Below are 21,967 nucleotides of genomic sequence, written 5' to 3'. Positions count from 1 at the left end.
TTACAAAAACCAAAAGAGCAGGACAGGATATATGCCAGGAGAGTGTTTTCCTGGCTAAGCAATCTAGATTTAGGGAGTTACAGTTTAGTGGGACAGTAGCAATGGATAATATTACAGTGCAAGTGACCCAGGTTCCTTTCCCACTACTGCCTGTAATAAGTTTATATGTTCTCTCTGTGACTGTGTGGGTTTCCTCTGAGTGCTCTGGTTTCCTCCAACATTGTAAAGAGATACAGGTTAGTATGTAAACTGGGCGGCACTGGCTGGTTGAGCCAGAAGGGCCTGTATCTCTAAATAAAATAAAAAATACAATGTAGCCCATTCAAGACTGCAATGAGAAGATATTTTTTCAGCCAAAATATAGTGAATCTTTGGAATTCTCTACCCCAGAGAACCGTGGTCATTGATAGCTTTCAAAAAGGAGATAGACCATACTCGAAATTCTATCTCCAGGTAACAAACGTCACCAGTTTTTTTTTCCACAGACATCTTTTAAGTCAATTTTTTTCTACGTCGGAAAATACACAGAAGTGATTTGATATAGTAACTATCTAGGAATGATCATCATCAGTAGCACACAAGACTAATAAAGCAAAATTATTAAAAGGTTTGCAGATGATACTAAAATAGGTGAATACTGTAAACAACGTAAAGGTTATGAAAATTACATGGGGATTTTGATCAGCTAGGCATGTGCCCTGAGGATTGGCAAATGGCTTTCAATCCAGATAAAGAATGGAAAATGTTTCTGAGGCAGATTAGTTGAGATTTTGTTGTATTGTGGAGCAGGCTGAACGAGCTTCTTTCTTAGCGAGCTTTGGATCTCCCTACTGAGCATCTATATGTTAGAAAATAATTTCCTCGCCAACGCAACACAACCGCCTATTTAACTACCTGCGATAATCTTGGAGATCCTTTATCAGGGTCCTTCTTGAAGCTTGTCATTGGGCTTTGTTAATATTCCAGGTCGGTGTTTGAGACAACTTACCTCACAATAGGTGCAGCTGAAAGGCTTTCCCTTCTGGTCCGAGAAAGCAGCAGCCACAATTGGAATTTTCCAAGGTAATATGAACTTCACTTTCTCTCAAAGCTGTACAATGCTTGGCGCAGTCTGCAGAATTATTCACTTACTTACATAATCGCCACAATATGTCATGCATATAACTGCACAAATGTGGGGTTACAAGTTGTTATTTTCGTGCCCTGTGTTGCTTCGCCATTGTGAATACTGGTGTGTTTGTGCAGGACCCTGCACACGGGCGCTGACATTGGAGGGATCCTAAGACCCCGGGGTCGAGGCGACAACCCGCAGCACACGCGCGCGCCGAACGGTTTCATTTCAATCACCTGCAGGGTCCTGCCGTGACGTCGGCCGCACGAGCGTCTCCCCGTTGTCATGGTGACAGGTGCTCCCATCCCTCCCAGATCCGCTGCCCACTGGCGAGCGGTGGCGCGCGCTCAGTTTGCTGTAGCGCATGCCACCACACGCGCGGCCGCAGCCCGGGCAACGTGACCGTCGATGGCGCTACTGCTGTTGCTGAGTGCAGCCGCTGCGGTGGAATGAGTGAGAGCGAGCAGCCGCCAGGCAGTGGGTTATCGGCTACGCTCTGCTGTTGCCGCCGCAGTGAAAGCTTACTTCGGGGTCCGGGAAAACAGGGCGGTTTAGTGCCGGGTCAGTGAACGGCAAGGCTGTTTGCCCACCCCCATCGCCTGGCTTGCGCGCGCGCACACCGTGAGAGAATTTCATGCGAACCGGCCGACTCCCGGGCTCGTGCGGCGCCGGCCGAGATGTGGACACCGACCGAGGAGGAGAAATTTGGCGTCGGTGAGTCGCAGTGTTACTGGTATTTTGGTGGATGGTTGTTTTACAAAATAGGATAAATTAAATGTGAGTGAAAAATGGGCACTTTCTTAATGTCATCTGCCTCCGCCCCCTCCCCCTCCCCTCTCAAATAAAAACAACCGGCGGTTGCGAACGGAGGCTGCACGGAGGACACAGTCAATATTACTTCATGTTTGCAAACATCACTGTCACGATTTCTTTCAGAAAAGATTTAAATGAAGTCAGATGATTGGAACTTAGCTGTGAAGGAGGGTGCTCGGTGCAGCTTTCCCACGATGATGGGGTTGAATGGTCTGCGTTGAGTGTTTTTTTAAGATAGTTGTTACAAGTGTTTAAAGTCAACGGAAGGCGAATTGATAAATGAATTTCCATATGGGGCTTATTAAAAATTCTTAACTTATAAACTGTTGCATTCAGCTTGATTTACAAGCGTTATTGCTGCATTTGGTGTTATTTTCACACCATGGTTTTAATTTCTACAGTTTAAATTGCAAATATAAATGTCTGCCGTTGAAGCTTGTGTTTTGTTTTATCCTCCCGTTGTTGAATGTACAGTATATGATTCTTGGAGCTCATCAGAAGTATAATTTTTCGATGGAGGGCGCTGTCATTTCATACTGATAAAATGCACCTTACAACACACAGAACCTGTTGGGGATTTAAAATGGCAATGGAGAGTATGAAGTAAGTGGTGCAGCAAGCAGGTCAAAAGAGACCGGTTAACAGGTCTTTCAGTCTATGACCATCTGCTCAGTAGTCTTTCAGCCATTTTAGAAACTGTCCGTGTCACTGAGGCGGTGATTTATTAAGCTTTTGAAATGTTAGGAGCTCCATAAAATCGCAAGGGAAGGATGCGTCTTTGGAATTATTTAAAACGAAGTTGATAATACGTTTATTGATAATTGAATCTATTGTTGAACATGTTGGGCATCAACATTTTACGTTATGTAGTTGATATAGTTTAAGAATATAGAGCTGCAGAAAGAGCACGATTTATAATGGAAACGGGGGAGGAACAGTTGTTTTGTTTACTTATTTCAATACTGTCAATCACCAGTGTTGAGTAACCGGAATAATACTTTAATAATGGCTGACAGCTCTGAAAGATAACCGAACACAAAACATGTTTTCACTTCGGGATTTGATCGCCCAATCCAGCCGGCGTGTAGTGGAATGACAATAGGTCTCTGCCAGATGTGAACTCTTTCAAACATTTATAGAATGCAGTCGAAATGTTCCTTTCAAAAACCTATTGAAATTGATGTGCTTTGTTTATTACTCGCATGGAGTGCGTCTGTCAAAAGCTTCATATGCTGAATCTTTTTGAATAGCTCTTGCCCAGTCTTTTCGATACAGTGAAGTATATATAATCTGAAAACGAACTTTTCCACTGTCATTATCTTCAAAAGAAGAGAGCTATTTGTAAACCATCTTTATGCACGTATTAACAAATGCTTCCCCACCATGTGGGAATCCACTGGTCTTTTGTAAATGAAGCAGGACCTTAAGCCTCAATTTTCTGTTTACAAGCTGTTCTTTGCAATCATTTTCTCGTAGTCTGAAAATGTATATGGTTTTAAACGGTAATAACTTGTAATTGTTTTAATGTATTTAATTTTTATCTCTTCTGTTAGATATTTTGGATTCCATTTTTTTGGTTTGATGTAGAATTGAGGATGCTATCTAGCACCTGGTGCATACTCCGTAATTCAGTAATATCGTAGCTGATTGTTTACCGGTGGCCGAGCTCTCTTCTCGCTGTCACAATCGGGTAGGAGGTCCTACACCACCGGGTTCAGGAACAGTTTTTACCTACCCTTCAACCATCAGCACGGATAACTTCACTAATCTCAACATTGAACTGATTCCACAAACTATGGCAACACACACAACACTGTGGACTCACTTTCAAGAGCTCTCAAAATCTCCAGTTTCCAATATTTATTTTTGTGTTTGCACATTTTGTCTTCTCTTGCACAATGGTAGTTTCTGTACTGTATACTCTGTAATTCAGTACCATCATGGCTGGTTGTTTACAAATTGCATTAATCCCAGATGCCATGATTCCTTTAATATCTAAAAATCTATTTATTGCTTCAACTTAATGATTTGAACTGTGAATCTTTGACCCATAGTTTTCACATTGGTTTCTCTGCTGAAGGTGTTTCTTGCTCTGGGACAATACTTTGATGCTTCCTAATACTTATTACTTATGAGTTTGGAAAAATGTGTTTTACTGACTGATATTAAAATCAGATCCAACAGGGGTTGCTTTATAGCAATGAGTAGCAAGAACGTTGTCCAAATTGTGATATGTTAACTAATTCCTTTATCATACCATTGACTGAAATCAACAAATCATGAAATAGAGATCAAAACTGTGACCGTACTGCATGTGTTTGATAAACCCACTGAGACTGGAGTTTCTTTGATGGCCATTTGTAAGAGTAGACTAATTAAAATTAGTCTCTTGTGCTTCTGTAGCTTGAAAAGGGCTTTTTAAAAATACCACTGTTACCTGGTGTATAAATACAAACCAAAACTTGAAGATTTTATCTGCTGTGAAGATATTGATCATAATAATTAGGCTTAGAGATTACATGTGACCCATGAGATTCAATTATACAGATCCAACACACAAATAGCAAAAGCTATCTGTAATTATTCAGTAGTTCATTAAACAAATGCAAATGAATAGATTATCCAGCGTATTGTTTGTCTATAATTTGTAGACCTATTAATCATTTTTAAGATCAATTTTTTTCTTAAATAATTCCATATATTTATTTATTCAATATGACCCAAAAAATCCATTCCATCTTTTGCTTTCTCATGCAAGAAGGCTTTCCTGATATAATTATGGGCAGCAAGGTAACAGTGGTTAGTATCATGCCTTCACAGCACCAGTAATGGGAAAATTGGGGTTCAATTCACCGCCGTGTTTGTAAGGGGTTTGTATGTTCTGCTCATGACCATATTGGCTTCCTCTGGGTGCTCTGGTTCCTTCCTACTTTCCAGTTGTCTGTTCTCCTATGATGACAACTGGCTCTACTGCTTGGTTAGGAGCTGGTTCCAGTACAAGAACACATTGCACATGCAATTAACTATATCCTGGATTTTCTGGTTATTCTTATTAAACCAATTTGGTTTCTCATAGGCATGTAAAAGTTTTTATCACAGACGAGGTGGTGTTAAGGAGCAAGATAGGTCAGCTAGTTGAGTGGAGTCGCAGTAACACCTTGCACTAAACGTCAGTAAAATGAAAGAATTGATTGTGCACTTCAGGAAAGGGAACACACCAGTCCTCATAGAGGGATCAACAGTGGGAAAGGAGAGCAATTTCAGGTTCCTGGGTGTCAACATCTCTGAAGATCTATCCTGGGTACAGCATATTGATGCATTTACAATGAAGGTAGGACAGCCGCTGCATTCAATTAGGAGTTTGTGTAGTCTTGGTATGTGATCAGACTCTTGCAAATGTCTACAGATGCACTATGGAGAGCATTCTAACTGGTTTTAACAGCACCTGGTATGGAGGGGCCACTGCACAGCATCAGAAAAAGCTGCAGAAAGTTGTAAACTCAGCCAGCTCCATCATAGGGATCAGTGTCCCCAGAATCAAGGACACCTTCGAAAGATATTGCCTTAAAAAGGCAGCATTTATCATTAATAACCCCCATCACCTAAGTCATGCCCTTTTCTCATTGCTACTATCAAGGAGGTACAGGAGCCTGAAGACACACACTCAATATTTGAGAAATGGCTTCTTCCTCTCTGTTATCAGATTTCTGAATGGACTACCTCACTTTTTCTTCTTTTTTGAATTACTTGCGTAATGCCCTGGTTAAGAACTTGTTTTAGTGTACTGCTGGTATGCTTCCAGCAGCTTTTCTGTAAGTGCAGTGTGTTCTGTTAGTTAAGCTTCATGGACTAGTGTTTTGGCTTTGGCTGAGATAAGGAGCCATATGCTCAGGCTAAGAATGTTCTGTCAGCCATTTCGGTTTGGCTTAGTAATGTGCTGTAACAGTGGGATGCGATGGAACATTTGGGAGCTGGGTGGGATCAGATTTCTGGGTGTCTTTGTTGGCAGGAGGTGTGGAGTAGAGCACGTGGGAATGCTGCTTGAAGGAGCGACCCTGTTGTAAGAAAAAAGTGCTTTGTGCAGATGAAGGAGGAAGTGACAATACTCCTGAGTTAGCCAATTTGTTTGAGATGGTCTTCGAGGGAAATGTGGCTGGTGCCCTTCACGCAGAACATGGGTTCAGCACTTGAGTATTCCAGAAATGAGCTCCAATGTTTGTGTGCAGATTTAGATTGGCTTAACTGAACTGGGCCCTTTTTCCTATTAACTGTTTGTTAAAGTTGAAATATCTGTAAGTATATTTCCACTTTAATTCTGTTAATTCTTGGCAAATGATAACCTTGCATGGGTCAGTATTTGCACAGCATTCACCATAATTTCTGTTCCCTTATTGGAACATTCCAACTTTCCAGTGTGGCTGAACCTGAATCATACCGACCCTAGACATGTGTTGCTTATTGAAGTGGCCTTCTCACCATTACCTATGCAATGTTCAATCACATAGCTATTAGTCAGAGTTGGCTAACGAGTCAGGTTTGTTACGAGCCATGCTGAGAGGGTTACACTTAATTTAAATTTTAATATTTCTAGCTGTAATTTAGTTTTTAAGGTATATTGCACTACTGCTGCAAAACAAAGTTCACGACTTGCTGTACACATAGAACAATACAGCACAGTACAGGCCCTTCAGCCCACAATGTTGTGCTGACCCTTAAACCCTGCCTCCCATATAACCCTCCACTTTAAATTCTGCCATATACCTGTGTAGTAGGCTCTTAGATCTGCCTCTACCACAGACTCAGGCAGTGCATTCCACGCACCCAGACAAAAACCTTCCTCTAATATCCCCCTTTAACTTTCCACCCCTTACCTTAAAGCCATGTCCTATTGTATTGAGCAGTGGTGCCCTGGGGAATAGGCGCTGGCTGTCCACTCCATCTGTTCCTCTTAATATCTTGTATACCTCTATCATGTCTCCTCTCATCCTCCTTCTCTTCAGAGAGTAAAGCCCTAGCTCCCTTAATCTCTGATCATAATGCATACTCTCTAAACCAGGCAGCATCCTGGTAAACCTCCTCTGTACCCTTTCCAATGCTTCCACATCCTTCCTATAGTGAGGCGACCAGAACTGGACACAGTACTCCAAGTGTGGCCTAACCAGAGTTTTAAAGAGCTGCATCATTACCTCGTGACTCTTAAACTCTATCCCTCAATTTATGAAAGCTAACACCTCATAAGCTTTCTTAACTACCCTATCTACCTGTGAGGCAACTTTTAGGGATCTGTGGACATGTACCCCCAGATCCCTCTGCTCCTCCACACTTCCAAGTATCTTGCCATTTACTTTGTACTCTGCCTCAGAGTTTGTCCTTCCAAAGTGTTCCACCTCACACTTCTCTGGGTTGAACTCCATCTGCCACTTCTCAGTCCACTTCTGCATCCTATCAATGTCTCTCTACAATTTTCAACAATCCTCAACACTATCTACAACACCACCAACCTTTGTGTCATCTGTAAACTTGCCAACCCACCCTTCTACCCCCACATCCAGGTCGTTAATAAAAATCACGAAAAGTAGAGGTCCCAGAACCGATCCTTGTGGGACACCACTAGTCACAACCCTCCAGTCCGAATGTACTTCCTCCACCACGACCCTTTGCCTTCTGCAGGCAAGCCAATTCTGAATCCACCTGGCCAAACTTCCCTGGATCCCATGCCTTCTGACTTTCTGAATAAGCCTACCGTATGGTACCTTGTCAAATGCCTTAATAAAATCCATGTAGATCACATCCACTGCACTACCCTCATCTATATGCCTGGTTACCTCATCAAAGAACTCTATCAGGCTTGTTAGACATGATCTGCCCTTCACAAAGCCATGCTGACTGTCCCTGATCAGACCATGATTCTCTAAATGCCCATAGATTCTATCTCTTAAGAACCTTTTCCAACAGCTTTCCCACCACAGACATAAGGCTCACTGGTTTATAATTACCCAGACTACCCCTACTACCTTTTTTGAACAAGGGGACAACATTTGCCTCTCCTCCCAGTGTAATACCAGTGTTATTAAACCTGATTTTGATTTTAATAATGACATACTAGAAACTGAGTACTCTGGCTCCTTTTACTTTTCTTTAGATTGATATTCCTACAGCAGTGTTTATTTTCTCCGACATTATCAATTTGGAGCACCAACTTCTTCTCCACCAACGAGAGGGAGAGAGAAGATGTGATTTGATCAAGTACAGAGCCTCCAACAGCTGATCCACTGTTCCCAATGTTTTGTTTTCTCCCACAATGCTTCAGTTGGTGGCACCAGCATAGAATCAGCCTGTCCATAGGGACGTGAAGCCTCGGAATGAGGTTGAGGCCAGGTTGGTGGAAATGATGCTCTTGATTAAGCAGTGATACATTTGTAACACCTCTCATGTTGCTGATGTATTTTAGCAGAAGTTCATATTTGGAATGAGGAATTACCATGAGGAATTGTAATTGTTTCTTCAATAAGCTTATGATATCCTTTCGTCAAAAGGATGACTCCTTTGAAATTGGCTTTCCTTATGCTTACCAATCATACATTTCTTGAGATGTATGTCCTGTCCAACTCTGGTACTGAAGACACTGAGAAGAGTCAGCTTGTTCGCTAGTGGCTAGTGAATAGAATTTCTCTTTATCCTTTTGTAGATTTGAATTTTCTTCACTGATGTAATGTCCTAAAAGTTCCTTGACTTCCTGACTTGTAGGCTCCTGGCTGTACAGATTAGCAACAATATCTTAGTCCCTGGTTTTACTCGCTTTATACTTATGATTGAGTGGCTAAGTACAGCTCCAATACCATATTTGCTGATGACACCACTATTGTTGGCTGAATCAAAGGTGGTGACAAATTGGCCTACAAGAGGGAGACTGACAATTTAGTTGAATGGCACCTTAACAACATGTCATTTAATAGTTGATAATTGACTACAGGGTGAAGAAACTAGAGTTTGATGAACCAGTCCTCATTAGGGGATCAGAGTGGAGAGGCTCAATAACTTTAAATTCCGTGACATTATCATATCAGAGAAACAGTCCTGGGACCAGCACTGAAGTATCATCATCAAGTTCACCGATGACACGACTGTGGTGGGTCTCATCAGCAAGAAAGACGAGTCAGCTTACACAGAGGAGGTGTAGCGGCTAACGGACTGGTGCAGAGCCGACAACCTGTCTCTGAATGTGAACAAAACAAAAGAGATGGTTGTTGACTTCAGGAGGGCACGGAGCGACCACTCTCTGCTGAACATCGACGGCTCCTTGGTAGAGATCGTTGAGAGCACCAAATTTCTTGGTGTTCACCTGGCGGAGAATCTCGCCTGGTCCCTCAACACCAGCTCCATAGCAAAGAAAGCCCAGCAGCGTCTCTACTTTCTGCGAAGACTGAGGAAAATCCATCTCCCAACCCCATCCTCATCACATTCTACAGAGGTTGTATTGAGAGCATCCTGAGCAGCTACATCACTGCCTGGTTTGGAAGTTGTTCCATTGCAGATTGCAAGACCCTGCAGCGGATAGTAAGGTCAGCTGAGAAGATCATCGGGGTCTCTCTTCCCACCATTACAGACATTTACACTACACGCTGCATTGGCAAAGCAAACAGCATTATGAAGGACCCCATGCATCCATCATGCAAACTCTTCTCCCTCCTGCCATCTGGGAAAAGGCACCGAAGCATTCAGGCTATCACGACCAGACTATGTAACAGTTTCTTCCCCCAAGCCATCAGACACCTCAATACCCAGAGTCTGGACTGACACCAACTTACTGCCCTCTACTGTGCCTATTGTCTTGTTTATTGTAGTCCCTGCACTGTTTTGTGTACTTTATGCAGTCCTGGTTAGGTTTGTAGTCTAGTGTAGTTTTCTTTCTGTGTTGTTTTTGTGTAGTTCAGTGTAGTTTTTGTATTGTTTCATGTAGCACCATGGTCCTGAAAAATGTTGTCTCATTTTTACTGTGTACTATACCAGCAGTTGTGGTTGAAATGACAATTAAAAGTGACTTGACAAAGAAGGAACAACAGCATCTCCACCTTAAAAGTTTATGTAGACTTGGCAAGTGAGCAAAAGCTTTGACAAACTCCTAGAGGTTCAGAATGGAGAGTATCGTAACTGGTTGCATTATGGTCTGGTATGGAAACACCAATGTCTGGGAACAGAAACATCCAGAGAGTTGTGAATACAGATCATTCCAACACAGGCAAACCCCTCCCCACCACTGGGCACACTTACATGGAGGGTTGTCACAAGAAAGCAGCATCCACCATCTAGGCCATCTCATGACTACCATTGGGCAGGGGATAGTGGAGCAATTATTACCCTTCCTACACACCAAGTTCAGGAACAGTTATTCTACAACCATCAAGCTTCTGAACTGGCATGGATAACTTCACTCACCACAACTCTGAACTGATTCCGTAAACTACAGACTCACTTTTAAGGACTCTACAGCTCATGTTCTTAGTATTATTTTTAAATTTGCACAGTTCTGCTTTTGCACATTGGTCATTTGTTAGTCTTTGTTTTTGCATATCTTTTCATAAAATCTATTGTATTTCTTTCCTGTAAATGTTGGCAAGGAAATAGATTGGAAGATAACATACAGCATATGCACTTTGATAATAAATTTTACTTTGCACTAGAGTGGGCTGAAGATAAAGGCAATTATATGCCACACAAGCAGACTTGCTGGGATATCAGATAAGCTTCACCTTGACAGCAAAACCCACAAAATGAAGATGTTTCTCTTCTAGATGTTGTGGCTGCCATTTCTTTTTATCTAGCTTTTTCAGTAGTTCTATTTATTACCAGAGAAATGCATGCAATATACATCCTGAATTTCTTACTCTTTGCAGACATCCTCAAAAGTGCCCCAGAGATTGAATGACAGTAAAAACGTTAGAAGCTCAAAGCCCCCCTACCCACTCCTCCCATGCACAAGCAGCTGCGAAGCCCCAATCATTTACGTCAGCAGGAAAAAACATCAGCACCCTCCATCCACCGAGCAAGCAATAGCAAAGTCTGCAAGAACGAGTATGATCTGCGGTACAACAAAAACTAACCGTTCACCTGACAATTTGACATACCACAGGCTCTCCTTAATAAAGGGAAAGAGAGGTGTCCCCCTCTCACAGTGAGAGGGGAGACATAACAAAACACTTGCTGGTTTGCAATGATAAAATCAGCCGTGTCACTTTTCTCCCCCCAAGTTCTCCAAATCGAGAATCGGCATCAACCTTTTCTCCACTAACAAGAGGCAGACAGAGCATGCAACTTGAACGTGTACAGAGCGGATTCACTGTTCCCAATGTTCTGTTTTCTCCTGTGACACTTCATTTGGCAACACTGGCATAGAATCATCTTGTCCACAGGAACGTGAAGTCTCGGAACCCCGAAGGCACGCTTGACTTGTAGACCGCATCCTTAGGATTCCAAAAAGTGGTCAGTCATGAGTCCTTGGAGCGAGTTCCACTACTGCAAAACACCGAAGCCTGAGTGTAACTCCATGTCAGGTCTCCGACAGAACTGCATCCACCCTGAAAAGGAAAAAGAGACATCAGGGGTAGAAATTAAGCTGCTTCCACAGATGAGCTCAAAGAAGTCACTATAAAGTGCTATCGCAGCTCCCCCCATCCTGCCCCTTATTTCAGAAATTATCAATATTAAAAACAAAATACAGTGCCTTTTAAAAGTATTCAGCCTCCAACCATTTGTTCACATAAATGAGTATTGCAACCAGGGATTTAGCTGAATTTTTATTTGTAAACCACATGCTCCTTTATTTTCCCCACTGTAGAGCCCAAAAACAGGGAAAATTGTAAAGCATGAAAAACTTAAAAAATCAAAAACTAAAGTGTCAGCAGTTCAAAAGTATTCACCCTCCCCTCCCCTTTGCTCAGTATTTAGTTAAACCACCTCTTGCAGCGATTACAGCCAGTAGTGTTTTTTGGTTAAGTCTCTATTAGCTTTGCACAATATGATGGAGCAAGATTTGCCCAATCCTTGCAAAATTGCTCAAGCTGTGCTAGGTTAATTTGGGAGCGGAGGTGGACAGCAATTTTAAGGTCTTGTCAGAAATGTTTGAACGGATTAAGGTCTGGACTCTGACGGGGCCATTCAAGGACGTCATTTAAATCCACTCTATGGTTGCTCTGGCAGTGTGCTTTGGGTCATTGTATTGCTGACAGATGAACTTCTTCCCCAGTTAAGCTTTTGACCAAGGTGAGCAGGTCTTTGTCCAGTATGCTGTATTTAACAGCATTCATCTTCTCAGAAATCTTTACCAGATTTGCAGCCCCTGCTGCTGAAAAATATCCCCATAGTATGATGCTACCTCCACTGTATTTTATAGTAGAGATGGTGTTAACTAGGTGATGCGCAGTATGCCACATATGCTGTTTAGTGTTGAGTCCCGAAAGATCCATTTTAGTTTCATCTGACCACAAGACCTCCTTCCACATCTCTACAATATCTTCTAAGTAACGCTTTGCAAAATCTTTACAAGCAAGGATACTTTTTTTAATAGATTCATGGCTTCTTCCTTGTCACTCTTCCATAAATGCCCTTGTTAAGCAAGGCCTTAGAGATTGTGGAGTTATGAACTTCCTCTCCAGTTGCAGACTTCTGCAGGTCACTCAGTGTAACTGTTAGTGTCACAGTAGCCTCTCTTACAAGTGCCATGCTTCTCTAGCGACTGAGTTTAGAAGGGCAGCCTGACCTAGGCAGTATGGCTGTGGTTTAATATTTTTTATACTTTTGCATGATGGGATGCATTGAACTCTGAGGTATGTTCAGTTCCTTTGAGATGGTCTTGTATCTTTCCTCAGCTTTGGGCTTCTGTGTTATCATTTCCCTGATTTGTCTGAATGCTCTTTTGCCTTCATTTTGGTCTTTTGAAAATCTACCACACTGTTGGACCTTACGGAGAGACGCTCATGAATTCATTGCAATACAAGTGATCCTCCAATTTTCTACATCAACAAGTTGGGTGAGTTGGTGGGTAATACTCTATATTGCACCTGAGGAAAGTTAGTGTTGTAAATGGAAAAGCATTGAATGCTTTTTCAGTCTCTCAATTTTAGTTTCTAGTTTTCAGTAAATTGTTGACGGGCTGTGGGATTTATAAATTTGACATGCAAAATATTTTGTAGATTAGTTCAAAACATCCTACTTCAATTTATTTTAAATTTAATAAATGAGACAGTAAAATGTGAAAGTAGTTGGGGAGCTAAAAACTTTTCCAAAGGACCGTGCAGTCTGTAACAATCTGTTGCTGCTGGAGTTCTGAATTAGCCTTGGTTTTATTTCATTGTGGGGTGGCAATTAATCTTCATGTACCACACACAGGAAAGCTTGATTTTGGAAAGGAGATCCATGGAAATTGGCAACTAACTTCTATTACCTGGAGTAGTAAGCAGGTGTTGAGGAGGGGGAATAGGATGAATGGAAGTGGGTGAGGATTGGGGAAAGATGAGCAACACGTGGCTGGATGAGGTGTAGTGTGGGGGGCACTAAGGGAGTCTTGGAAACTCAGAGTCCAATATGTATCACAGAAGGTTAGTACAACTGGTACTTTCAGAATATTGTGCATTAAATCCATTTAGAAATGGTTCAGAATATCATCTAGAGAGCTAATAATTTATAATCATAAAAGATTCTTTGGCTCAAAAAAACCTGAATGTGGAGATGCTGCCTTCAGAATATAATGTCTCCTCAAGTGGTCCTCTTGTTTTCTCATATCACTGCTTTTTGCATATTTAAAATTTAGTTTGAAATATTTGCAACATTTTAAAAAAAAAGTTTGCAGCAGATTAAAAAAAAACAGCTGTGTGGTTCACTGTACAGGTAGTCCCCGACTTATGAACATCCGACTTACGGACAGCTTGTACTTATGAACCGAGGAAGGGGAACACCGTCCGCCATTTTAAGTTGGATCGCGATGCCGTCCGCCATTTTAAGTCGTTGCCGTTGACACTGTTGAGTGTTTAACTTTGTATTTGGCTTAAATTTTTCTTAGTAAGATTCACTCTGACCCTGCCTTCCCCCCCCGTTCCGGTCGGCTGGTGGCGCAGTGAGAGCAGCGCCGGGCTCGAGATTCGAGAACAGAGGTTCCTGAGTGTGATCCAGTGACAGACCGCTCCTGTGCCGGGTTGATGTTGATCCAGTGACTCCCATACCATCGTGCTGGGTTGATGTCGAGCTCGCAACTTGACCTTGTAAAAAAATACTGCCACCTCCAGTTTAAATTCCCATGCGGAATATTGTGGACGATCAAATACCAAAACCCAGCACAGCCTCCACTTGTCCCATTTAATCTGTCTCAGTGCAGTGGTCCTTAGGACCCAGCGGACCTCAGGAGCCGGCGGAGCTTGGGACCCACCGCCCGCAGTGTTTCTGTTCCATTGACGGGAAGTGATCGCAATTGAAAATAAAGTGGAAATAATAAAGCGTGTGGAAAGAGGTGATACGCCATCAGTCATTGGAAAATCGTTAGGCTACAGTCGGTCAACGATTGAAACAATTTTAAAGGATAACGGTTAAAGTGAGGATAATGGATCATGTGAAAGGCCCTGCCCCGATGGAAGCTACAATTATTACTAAGCAACGCAATGGTTTAATTATTGGAATACATACATTTCTTAAGTGTTTTATATGCATAGAAAGGTAAAATATATACTATATACTAAGACAAACGTTTGACTAACTGACGCTAAATAATACCGGATGTACTTGTTCCAATTTATGTACAAATCCGACTTAAAGACGGACTCAGGAATGGAACTCGTACGTAACCCGGGGGCTGCCTGTAAAGAAGAAATCTTCAGACAGTAAAGTAGATGATCAGGTCAATTGACCAGAAAAATAACAAATGGATTTTCATCCAGTTGATAAGGACAATAATGGAAGTTTGGAAGTCGTACCTGAAAAAGTGCAGAGCTATTATAAAGGCCAGCATACCATTTCCCTTCCTTATTGCTTGCTGTACCTACACATTAACTTGCATTGTTTATAACTGATCAGCTTTATGTGAACCCTAAATCTTTTCAATACATCACTAATAAAAATTACTTTACCCTTCTATTTTTTCCAAAGTTTGTGACTTTTCTTTTTGCCACATTCCATCTTTTTCACTTAATCTTTGTATGTCTCTAGAAACCCTTCCTTTCACCACCTATTCTGAAATCTAGCTTTGTTTCCTCAGAAAACTTGGATATGATAAACAATGCATTCTTGTCCAAATCATTGTTGGAATTTGTGAATATCTGAAGCCCCAGTGCCATTTCAGCACCCCATTGATCACAGCTTATGACTGAAAATGTACTGATTATTTTCATCTGTTTCAAGTTTATTATCGAAGGTATATACCCAGGATATAAATGCCATTAAAGTTAACTTTTTGCAGTAGCAATACATATTTAACATAGCCTTAAGTTAACATAAATCGTACATAATTTATACCACAAAATAAACTAAATTAGAATGCATTTAAAGTCAGATTAGAAGTTCATGACTTGTTTAAGAATTGCTTTTTCAGACCAGGATCTTTAAAAATGAATGAATGACAAAACAGTAAAACATTGAGAGGATGAGCTAATAAGACAATAAGATGTAGGAGCATTGATGGGCCATTTGGCCCATCAAGTCTGCTCTACTGTTACATCATGGCTGATCCATTTTTCCTCCTCAGCCCAAATCTCCTGCCTTCACACCCCCCCCTCCCCACGTATCCCTTCATGCTCTGACCAATCAAGAATCTATCAACCTCTGCCTTAAACATACATACCGATTTGACCTCCACAGCTGCCTGTGGCAAAGGATTCCATAGATTCACCACTCTGGCTAAAGAAATTCCTCCTCATCTCCATTCTAAAAGGATGTCTCTCTATTCTGAAACTGTGTCCTCTGGTCTTGGACTCTCCCACCATAAGAAATATCCCCTCAACATGCTCTTTATCAAGGCCTTTCATCATACAATAGGTTTCAATTAGGTCACTCCTTATTCTTCTGAATTCCAGTGAACACGGCCCAGAGCCATCAAACACACCTCACATGACAAGCTGTTCAATCCTGGAATCATTTTCGTGTACCTCCTTTGAACCCTTTCCAGTTTCAGCACATCCTTTCTAAGATAAGGGGTCTAAATCTGCTCACAATACTCCATGAGGCCTCACCAGTGCTTTATAAAATTTCAACATTATTTCTTTACTTCTGTATTCTAGTCCTCTTGAGATGACATTGCATTTGTCTTCCTCACCACAGACTCAAACTGCAAATTAACCTGTAGGGAACCCACACAAGGATTCCCAAGTCCCTTTGCACCTCAGATTTTTGTATTTATATTTTCCATTTAGAAAATAGTGAACCATATAATTTCCTCTACCATTGCATGACCATACACTGCCCGACACCGTTTTCCATCTGCCTCTTCTTTCCCTATTCTCCTAATCTAAGTCCTTCTGTAATCTTCTACTTCCTCGAAACTACCTGTTCCTCCACCTATCTTCTTATCGCCTGCAAACTTTGCAACAAAGCCATCAATTCCATCAGCTGAGCCATTGAGATATAACATAAAAAGAATTTGTTCCCAACACAGACCCCTGTGGAACACCACTAGTCACCAGCAGCCAACCAGAAAAGGCTCCCTTTATTCCCACTCTGCCTTCCACCAATCAGCCACTGCTTTATCTTTCCTGTAATACAATGGGCACGTAGCTTGTTGAGCAGCTTTGTGTGTGGGATCTTATCAAAGTCCTTCTGAAAATCCAAGTACACATCAACTGATTCTCCTTTGTCTATCCTGCTTCAAAGAATTCCAACAGGTTTGTCAGGCGAGATTTTCCCTGGGGGGGGGGTGGGGACCATGCTGTTTGCATGTTTTTTTTAATTTTTGTGTGCCTCCAAGTACCCTGAAACTACATCCTTAACAATTGACTCCCAACAGCTTCCAACCATTAAGGTAGACTACATAGCTTATAATTTTCTTTCTTCTGCCCCTCTCCCTTCTTGAAGAGTGGAGTGACACTTGGAATTTTCCAGTCTTTGGGAATTATTCCATGATCTAGTGATTCTTGGAAGATCATTACTAATGCCTCCAAAATCTCTACAGCCACATCTTCTAGAACCTTGGGGTATAGACCATCTGGTCCTGTTGACTTAGCTTTCTTCAGACCTTTGTTTCCCAGGAACCTTCTCCCTAGTAATGGTAACTTCACACACTTCATGACCCCTGACACCTGGAGCTTCCACCGTACTGCTAGTGTATTTCAAAGTGATGACTGGTGTAAAATACTTAGTTAATCCGCCATTTCCTTTCCCCCCATTACTACCTCTCCCGCATCATTTTCGAGTGTTTTGATATTCCCTCTCACCTCTCTTTTACACTTTATGTAATATTTTAGGGCATTGACTTTCATTTCAAGATGTTAACTCATTTTTCATAAATGCAGTCTGATCTAATGGGTGTTACTAGCAAGTTGTTTTGTTTCAGACTTGCACTTACATATGTGGGTATTTGCCTTTCACCCTGAACATGATCTTTGTTTGGTTTTGACAATTCCAAGGATCACAGGTGGAGCAAGTTTGGAATTGTATCAAATGTTCACTGCCATATTTGCAAACTTACTACAGAGGTGACTGACTTTTTCCAATTCTGATCAAGTTATTCTGGCTTTAAAAATTCTAGTTGTAAAAAGTTTCAGATCTTTAAAAATTTCTAAGTTGTAGCATTTATTAGCAATACAGAAATATTTAATGTTATTCAGTCTTTAATACTGTAATCCTATGTTTTCATTATTGGATGATATAATTATATTCCACAAAAATGATGGTTACACTCCCAAATAATAGGAAATCAGATGGAGCGGGATAGTTGAATTTAATCATATGTAAGATTTCATTAAAAAATAAAATGAGATGCATGCAGAAATAAATTCGATTAGTAATTCTGTTCCAGGTGATTTAAATGGAGTGATGTATATGTTGAGGGGGTAAAAATGACTGTTACATTGATAAACAAGATAAAATTTGCAGGTGCTGGAAATCCATGTAGCGCACAGAAAGTGCTGGAGGAACTCATCAGGCCAGGCAGCATCTATGGGGAAAAAAAGTACAGTCAACATTTTAGGCAGAGACTCTTCAGCAGAACTGGAGAAAAAAAGATAAGTAGATTTAAAAGGTGGGGGAGGGGAGAGAGAAACCCAGTGATAGGTGAAACTGGGAGAGGTGAAGTAAAGAGCTGGTAAGTTGATTGGTGAAAGAGATACAGGGCTGGAGAAAGGGGGAGGCACGATAGGAGAGAACAGAACGCAATGGAAGAAAGAAGAGGCAGCGGAGCACCAGAGGAAGGGCAGGCAAGGAGATTTCCTCTCACCTTAAATGGAGAACTGAGGACGCATGGATTTCATAATCAAATAAAATTTGGTTAATTTATACTAAATTACTGAAAAAATAGAAGTTTATTTGCAATTTTTAGTCAGTGTGTTTTGTCTTGTCAGGCCTATAAGAACTGAGTGAGTTAAAGGGCCACCTCATGTTGTTTTTTTGAATGTCTTTGCCCTTTGTTCCATGAAATCTAATCAGAACTAGGCATTTTGTAGAATTATCCCTGTTGTCTGCATGATATTCCATCTTACCAAAATGATTTTAAAAATCTCTTTATTATCAGTAGTGCCTACTTCCATGACAATGCTTTATATGTCAATTCTATTTCATGGGCTCAACAATAAATTTCAATTCTTTGCTCTTGAATTTAGATAGTTGTGCATTGGTTTCCATCTGCCTTCCAATGTACATTTAGCCTTTTACTTGGAATTCCTTAGCAAACGTTTTCCATCATTAGTTTTCTGAATGGTCAATGAATGCTACCTTATCATTCCTAATTTTTTGGTGCTATTTATTTATCTTGTAATTTGTAGTCATTTTATGTCATTTCACCATTGTACTGCTGACACAAAGCAACAAATTTAGCGTTGTATAAGAAAGTGACAATAAACCTGATTTGATTCTCTTCCTCGCTTTCACAAATTTCTTTAACTTGTATTTATGCCTCAAAACACATTCAATATAAGCCAATAAGATAGCAGCAGAAATGGGCCATTTGGCCCATTAGGCCTACTCTATCATTCAATCATGTCTGATTTATATAAAAAAAATTCATTCACTTGCCTACTCCCTATATCCTTTAACTATTACCAATATAGAGCCTATCTATCTCTGTCGTAATATACACCCAATGACTTGACCCCCCCAGCCTTCTATGACAATAAATTCCCAATATTCACCACCCTCTGGTTGAACAAATTTCCTCTATTGTCTTAAAGGGTTACCCTTTGTATTCTGAGACTATGCCCTCAACACTAGGTGACTCCTAATTGACACATCCACTTTGTCCAGGTCTTTCGGTATCCAGTAGGTTTCAATGAGATTCCCACTTCATCCTTCTGAACTCCATTAAGTATAGGTCCAGAGACATCAATTGCTCCTTGTATGTTAAACCTTTCATTTCTGGGATAATTTTTGTGAACCTTCTCTGGACCCTCTCTGTACCAGCACATCCCTCCTTGGATGTGGGCCCAAAACTGCTCACAATACAGGTTGAGCACCCCTTATTGAAGATTCCAAAAACCCCTGAAATTGAGCTCTTTTTGAGCACTGGCATGAGTCACTATTGGAATATTCCACAGGGTGGTGGGTAGGATCGCAGGTAATGCACAGGTCTCTGTGTACCACAAACAGATCTAAGTGACCTCACATATGTTGATGAAAAATAGAAAAATGCTATATAAAGCAAAAAAATTAAGATCTTGATCGTGTATTCAAAGAGTGGATCTGTCAGCATTGGAGTGACCATATGCCACATAAAGGTATGCTGATCATGAAACAAGCAAAGATCTATAATGATTAACTGAAAATTGAAGGTAACTGAATAACTGGTTACAGAAATTTAAGAAAAGACATGGCATTATATTTTTAAAGATTCTGGTGATGGTGTTTGCTGATCACAAAGCAGTAGAGAAGACTTCCAGTGAGGCACGAGGCAAGATGGCAGCACAGCACTGAGTGCTGACATATAACCTTCCTTTTTCACATTCTTTAGGGCTCATAGATGGTCTTAATACAAGTTTGAGTTGGAGAAAGATCTAACTAAAGACATGACTTCAAAAAAAAAATCCAAATTCAACCAAGAAACAAGATACCAGCAGATGACACCAAGCTAGCGATTCATCTGAGGAAATAACTATGCTAATTAAGGAATCAATGGCAATGGAGCTGGAATCGCTACAAGAAATGGTAGCCCACTTGCTAAAGAAGTTGCTGGAAAAGGCTCTCGACCCCATACAGAATCATATGGCAGAGAATGGCAACATTTTCCCGTTATTAAAGGAGCAAGTGGACATTCATGCTAAAAAATTTAGCACGGTCTTCAACAAAATAGACAACATTCAGGTTAGCTTATGCAAGAATGAGAAAGATGCCAGCTCCTGTCTCGTGAAGGTGACTAAGAAACGGAAGAAGTTAAACGACTTGGAGGATAGATCCAGGAGAAACAATGTGCAGCTGGTCAACTTACTGACGGGTGCTGAGTGCGACAATCCGAGAGGCTACCTCCAGGAGATGCTGCCTAATTGGATTCCAGTGCTCAAGAACTCCCACAGCACTCCATTGGAGAGTGATAGAGCACAAGGGATCTTTTCCAACAGCACCTCAAGATCACGAACCATGATCTTTAGGCTTCTGCGGTACACCGACTGGCAGGCTGTCCTGGAGGGCGCTAAGAAAGCCTAACCTACTCTCCCCGATGGCACCCAGCTGCAGTTCTACACTGACTACAGCCCCGACACGATGCAGGAACAGCAGGGATACAAGGAGATTTGGGCTAAGCTTCGACAGAATGGGATAGACTCATTCCTCATATACCCAGCAATTTTGAGAGTGAATATCAAGGGCATGAAGATGTCATTTAACTTGGCAGAGGAAGCAAAAGAAGCCCTGAGATCATCAATGCTGGGAAGTATGGAAGAAGACCCTGGGCAAAGTCCACACGCCCCTCAGGAGGAGATGGAACTGCATCAAGAGTTTGAACCAGCCGGTATGCGCAATCTAACAGGCACGGGCAAGTTAGCGTCCTAGGTGTGAAGTTTTCTGGTTATTCTTTTATTGGAAAGTCATTCGATGCACTTTTGTATTTAGTTAATTAAGGGGCCAGTTTGAGTATTGCAGGTCAGAGTTTTAAGGCAATGGCTCAGTTAACTTGTTAGTACAAGGATAACATGGTAATGTGATACAAGTCCGCCTAGAATATACTTTTTATCTTTTACTTTCTAAGGTGATATTCAGTACACCCAAATATCATACTTCATCAAGAATGAAGCTGAAAAACAGCAGTTTGTTCTGAATAACTTAAGTTGTACATGTTCATTTCGGGTTATCTCTCCAGTAGACTTGTTTACGTTCATGGGTGCCCGATAAGATGTCAATGGCGTCATCGTTAAGTGACAGTCTCCCGCAAGAGAGCTGTTGGGGTCTTGATTATGTGTTATATTTGAGACAGGAATGGTTTTAATTATATAGGTTAATGGGTTTGATCAGGTGTTTTTTCTTGTCTCTGATATGATTGTCTATGAGAACCGCTTTGCTTTTCTAATTTGTTGGTGCTGGAAGGGGGCGGTTAATGTTCAGTGTCTGACATTGCTAAGTGACACTCACAGATGTTACAAAGTAAAGGGTTGAATGTGAGGGGTGATGGGAGGGGGAGTGGGAAGGGGGTAACTCAGGGCTCCAACACCTGCTTACAACATCAGATCCAGGGGAAGATGAACAACGCAGATAAATTAGAAAATCTTACTATTGTATCATTTACTGTTAGAGGATTAAACTCTCCCTACAAGCATTCAAAGGTTTTAGATTTCTTATGCAGAAAGAAAATAGATATCACGCTGTTACAGGAAACACATCTTTAAACCTAATGACATTCCCAGGGTTCAAAACCGCTTTTATAAACCCATT

The 21,967-nt window shown here is 41.2% G+C and overlaps 1 protein-coding gene across 7 annotated transcripts in view; it reads left to right on the top strand.

Moving 5' to 3' along the window:
• Positions 1-1,506: 1,506 nt before the first annotated feature.
• The window catches only part of dock3 (dedicator of cytokinesis 3), a 968,429-nt gene continuing 947,968 nt past the window's right edge, over positions 1,507-21,967 (top strand). For all 7 annotated transcript variants that reach the window (XM_073072555.1, XM_073072554.1, XM_073072550.1 and 4 more), the window contains exon 1: positions 1,507-1,825. In XM_073072555.1, coding sequence (XP_072928656.1) covers positions 1,789-1,825 — 37 coding nt within the window. In that variant the 5' untranslated portion in view covers positions 1,507-1,788. The remainder of the gene's footprint in view (positions 1,826-21,967) is intronic.

This window comes from Hemitrygon akajei, chromosome 19, assembly GCF_048418815.1.
Source record: "Hemitrygon akajei chromosome 19, sHemAka1.3, whole genome shotgun sequence".
In the NCBI taxonomy this organism is placed as follows: Eukaryota; Metazoa; Chordata; class Chondrichthyes; order Myliobatiformes; family Dasyatidae; genus Hemitrygon; species Hemitrygon akajei.
Note: the sequence above shows the minus strand (reverse complement) of the source record. Positions and strands in the feature narration are given on the sequence as shown.